Here is a 5,069-nt window from a genome sequence, read left to right as displayed (position 1 = left end):
ACAATCCGATGACATGCTTGTGAACCAATCGGTCATTTGCACGACTTTCTATCGGCAAGTCATGTGCTACATATTGCTTGGATTTTTTTTGGGGGGGGGGGGGAAGGAAATATGATGGAAGTCACTACACTATTTCCTTCTGTGTGAGTCCAAGGAGCCAATCTGAGTCCCAGTGCCTGGCTATCTGCATACCGCACCTCCTAGGGAGGCATCTGGTGTTGGTCTGTTCTATTTTAGATAATTTGATTAGTCGATCCTAATAAGGCAATCTATAATGATAAATTATAAGACAGTTGATTTAAATTCATTATGTTTGTCTTTTGTAACATGACTTTTGCTATTGCTTTAAAAATATACATACAGGAAGTGTAAGATGACTACCTCACCTTTATGGGTTTATGGAGTCACGGGCTCACTTTTATACCTGAGCTCAACCTTACATCCCATATCCCGCTCTCTGTCCCCATCTTTCCAACAGTTATGTCAGAATCCACAGGGGAAGGAAGCTAGGATACAGCCAAGTAAACAAAGGTAAAATACACATCTGAAAAGCAGTTCAAGTGTAAGTTCTTTTCAGCAAATGGAGTCATAATAAATGTAGAACTGAAAGGCAATTCATATATGCATTTTGGGGGGGGAAATGAGTGTAGGAGACCAAAATTATGCCGTCTCCAAAATGTGCCACTTTGCCTTAAGGATTATTTTAAGCTGAAGGCATGTAACGTGCAGACACAATAAAAGCTCTCTGGTCTCCCTCTAAAATCAAAAGCAACTTCTTCAAGCTGAGAATAAAAACTACCTCCTGCCCTGGCTTTCTGTCCCACACTCTGTGTTCTCTTAATAAAAGCTTTTCTTGATCTAGAGTTCTTTGAAGATGGTGATTTGAAACAAACACAAAGTTTCCTCTATCTTCCTGCAAAGCTGGCTTTGAATGAAGCCCATTTTCCTGCCAACTTGACCCTTGAGTGTCTGTGGAGTGGCAGCAGTAGAGCCCTGCCTCTTGCCCCTTGTACAGTAACAGTTCCTCAGGGGGACACCTCTGCCTGCCAAAATACAGGCCACAGATTTACAAAGGTTTCCCCTCCCCACTCCACCAGGCAGAACAAAGGTGGGTCACTAAAGACAAATGTAGACCCTTTTCAGCCCAGAGATGGCACTGGAGCGATCTCCCTGACAAATCTTACTAGATTTTATCTACCATTAACTAGCTTACTAGCCTTCCCACATTTGCTGTCCCAAGAGACTCAGGGTCCTTTTCATTTGTCTTGGCACTTTTCTAAAACATGTTGTTCTTTGTTAAAGATGTTATATAGGCAGGAATGCTGAGCCACCTCTCTGAGAATCACTGTGTGTATGAAATGTACACATTAATAAACTACTATTTGTTTTTCCTAATCTGTCTCTTGTTACAAGGGTCTATTTTCAGACATGAAGAGAAGAGGCAAAATTATTTTTTTCAATCCCCACAGGAGTCCCAATTTCAGAGTTTTTAACATAGTGCTCTTTTGATTATGGATTTCACATCTTTCCTCTTCTGTGGTTTTATAAATTCACATAAAATTAGGCTGTGATGATACCTTTCTGTTTACCAATGCTACTAAGAGGGAGAGCAGACATGCCAGCCAGGCAGCAGGAAACAGCTGCACATCGGGAGACAGGTGGTCCCACAATCAGTATCAGCTGCTGGTTTTCCATTCATGCCAATAGTTGTGGAGTTATTTTTCTTCCATTGCCACCTAGTTCTTCAAGTTTTGATGTGGTTTTTAATTTCTTCCATGTTCTAGGCTAAAGTTGTCACAGAGGGGTGCAAACTAGCTTGTAGCCTTCTGAAATCCACACAAGACTCAAAAGTTCTTTACCATGAAAAACACTGACAATTAAAAGGTCTGAATGCAAAAGGAAGATACAGACAGGCACAATTTTGTTCAAAGCCACGGAGTATAATAAAGACCAACAGAACTGGATATTAATGAAGTAAAGATACATTTATTTACTTTTGTACTGCTGGGGATTGAACCCAGGGCCTTGCACATTTTAGGCAAGCACTCTATCACTGAGCAACATCCCCAGAAAAGATTTTTCTTAAAAACTACTACAATAGGGATGGGGGCCCAGCATGAAGTGAACTGAACCCGACTTCAATTTATATAGAGGTTGCTAGATGTTTTAAAAGAAGAATAAAAGAATAGGGAGGGAGATTAGCAGGGGTCTGAGCAGTCAGGAAAGTAGAAATTTATCAAAAGAGGATGGGAGTCAATATGACTAGGCATGGGGTTTGTTCACTGCACCTATTCAGAGGAGAAACTAATTACATCTTCCTGACAGGAGAGCCCGGAACAAATCAGAGCCAGGTCAAGAGTTAAGTCCACGAATACCTGCATTTCAAAGAAAGCTCTCAGGTCCTGAGAAGACAGGTCCAGGTGGTAGATGTACACTTCTAAGGGGCAGAGAAGGGTTTAAAACTGCAAGCATTCTAAAGTAACTACTCTAAGAGGGCTTCAGGGGCTTATTGGCCTATCACCAGGTTTTGGTGGGAACAAACCAAACTCTCGTGACAGTGTTGAGCTCTTCCAGCTAGGCATTTTAAGGGGGCTGGAGTTATTCTAGAGATGAGACTGTGAACTGTCAGAAACTGTGCAATGTTTGTTCAAGTCTTAGATGTAAAAGGGAGGGAATGCAGACATATATATGCGCATCATATCACTTGTGCTGAGAATCTGCAGCAGTTTATATAGACCAAAACTAAAGCCTAATTAAACAGAGGGCTTGAAAGAGCCTGACTGGAGTTTGGTCAAGGTGTCTTTAAAATGCTTTTCTAAATAAAAAGAATAAATGAAAAAGAATAATGCAATGATTCAAAACAAAACAAAAAATGCTTTTCTGAGTTTATGACAAGTGCCTTTGGCCCTGCTTTTCCACAACTACAAGCACTATATACTTTATATGTTAAAACACCAACCTAAGCTAGCATTGTGGCATCACCTTATAAAGATCAAATATGATCCCAGCAGCTTGGGAGGCTGAGGCAGGAGGATCATGAGTTGGAGGCCAGCCTCAGCAAGTTAACGAGGCCCTAAGAAACTTAGAACCTGTCTCAAAAAATAAATAATGGCTGGGTGTTGAGGGCCACAGCCGAGTCGGGATGCCGCATGGCATCTTTGCCAGAAGTAGTGGTTGAGAGGTGACGCCAGTGAGCTATTAAGATGATGACTTTTGAGTTCTCTTGGAGTTCCCATTGAGTTCCGGTTGAGCTCTCGCGAGGATTCCTGGTGAAGTTCCGGTGGTGGGATTTCTGGTTGGTGGTTCCTGGAGGAGACGCGTGGGTGGCGTTTGGGAGAGTTCCCTGCTGAGAGCCATTGCCAAGTAGGAATGACGCATGGCAATTTCTTTGTCAGCCTACCCAATATTACTTAGTGGAAGGACTCTCCATTGTGGAAATGGGCTTGCCTTAGACCCAGGTCATTTGCAGTGACATTGCATGAATGTTTGAGAAAGGTGACCCTGCTCAAGGACCAGGGTGGATCCGGTTTTAGGGAGGATCCTGCTGGATTAGGGTGGTCCAGGTTTAGGGTGTATCCTGCTGGGAATAGGGAGTATCCTGCTGCCTCAAGCACCTGCTCCTTGGGTTTAGGGCGGTTCCAGGTTTAAGGTGGACCCTGCTGGGAATAGGGCGTATCTTGCTGCCTCAGGTGCCCACCTGCTCCTTGAGTTCCCGTTGAGTTCTCGCAGGATTCAGAGAGTATTTTGGGATGCAGAGCCAAGTGGAGGTGGATTTTCCCCAGAACGTGCGTGTAGAGTGCCAGTGAGAGGTCGGGAATAAAGACTTGCTGTTTGAATAAAGACTTGCTGTGAGTGGCTTGTGATTTTGTGCCCAGCCAGACTGCGGCATTTGGTGGCCCGTACGGGGAACGTCTAAAGCTTGGAGGTAAGTGAAATTGCTTGCCCCTGAGGGAAGGAGAGAAAATGGGTGACCATTTAAAAAAACAATGTGTTCTTTTTTGATTTATTTTGTTTTTGTTTCAAGCTGCCTATCCCTAGAAATTTCTCGGGCAAACTGGGAAAAATGGTTGGCTCAAGGTTTGAAGTTTGTCGGCCCTGAGGAAGAGAAAATTGATATAACGATTTTTTTATTCCGTTTTTGTTTCATTCAGTTTCGGTTTTGTTTTGTGTTATCTTATTGGGTTGCGTTATCTTTATTGTAGATTAGAAATTAGTAAAAAACAAACTGAAAGAATGTTAAGTAAATTGTTAGAGGTTCAGACCATGGAGAAAGACATTTTAGATCAAGCAAAAGAGAAGGTCTCTCGAGCTAGTCAGACAGAGGAAGAAAATTTAAAGGAAAAGGGGCTATTAGGAAAAAGGCTACAACAGGAGGCTGCTACTAATTCCGTTCTATCACCAGAGGGCGTAATTCAACCAACAGCTCCACCTATGAGACAGCTGAGTGGCCCTCAAATCCCGTAGTTGATAAATGGGATCCTGAGACAGGACCTCAAAGATTAGCATGCCCTATACTTGAGCAGACAGGAGGGCAGTGAATTCACCGTGCTTTAGATTTCAAAACAGTGAAGCAGTTAAAGGAGGCTGTAACAACCTATGGTCCCCAAGCACCCTTCACAGTAAGCATGGTCGAATCCATTACCAACTTGGACATGATGCCAGCAGATTGGACTAGCATGTGTAAATCTGTGCTAAATGGAGGACAATATTTGTTATGGAAGGTTGCCAATGAGGAATTTTGCACGGAGACAGCTAGGCGAAATGCAGCAGCCGGTTACCCTCAAAGAAATCTAGATATGTTGTTAGGAAAAGGACCTTATGAGGGTCAACGGCAACAAATTGAATATGATCCTGCTATATATGCACAAATTGCTGCAGAGGCAGTTAGGGCATGGAAGACTTTACAAGGACATGGAGATTTACAAGGTCAGCTATCTAAGGTAATACAGAGAACTAATGAACCTTACGCTGAATTTGTAGATAGGCTTATTCAAACAGCTTCCAGAATTTTTGGGGATACAGAACAGGCAATGCCATTTATAAAACAACTGGCTTATGACCAAGCAAAT

The 5,069-nt window shown here is 42.7% G+C and overlaps 1 protein-coding gene across 1 annotated transcript in view; it reads right to left on the bottom strand.

Moving 5' to 3' along the window:
• Mcub (mitochondrial calcium uniporter dominant negative subunit beta) overlaps positions 1 to 5,069 on the bottom strand; it is a 115,605-nt gene that overhangs the window by 3,123 nt on the left and 107,413 nt on the right. The window contains 1 exon segment of the mRNA XM_048813863.1: positions 14 to 87. Coding sequence (XP_048669820.1) covers positions 14 to 87 — 74 coding nt within the window.

Source organism: Marmota marmota, unplaced genomic scaffold (assembly GCF_001458135.2).
Source record: "Marmota marmota marmota unplaced genomic scaffold, marMar, whole genome shotgun sequence".
NCBI classification, from domain to species: domain Eukaryota; kingdom Metazoa; phylum Chordata; class Mammalia; order Rodentia; family Sciuridae; genus Marmota; species Marmota marmota.
This window is presented reverse-complemented; position numbering and strand designations above follow the sequence as displayed.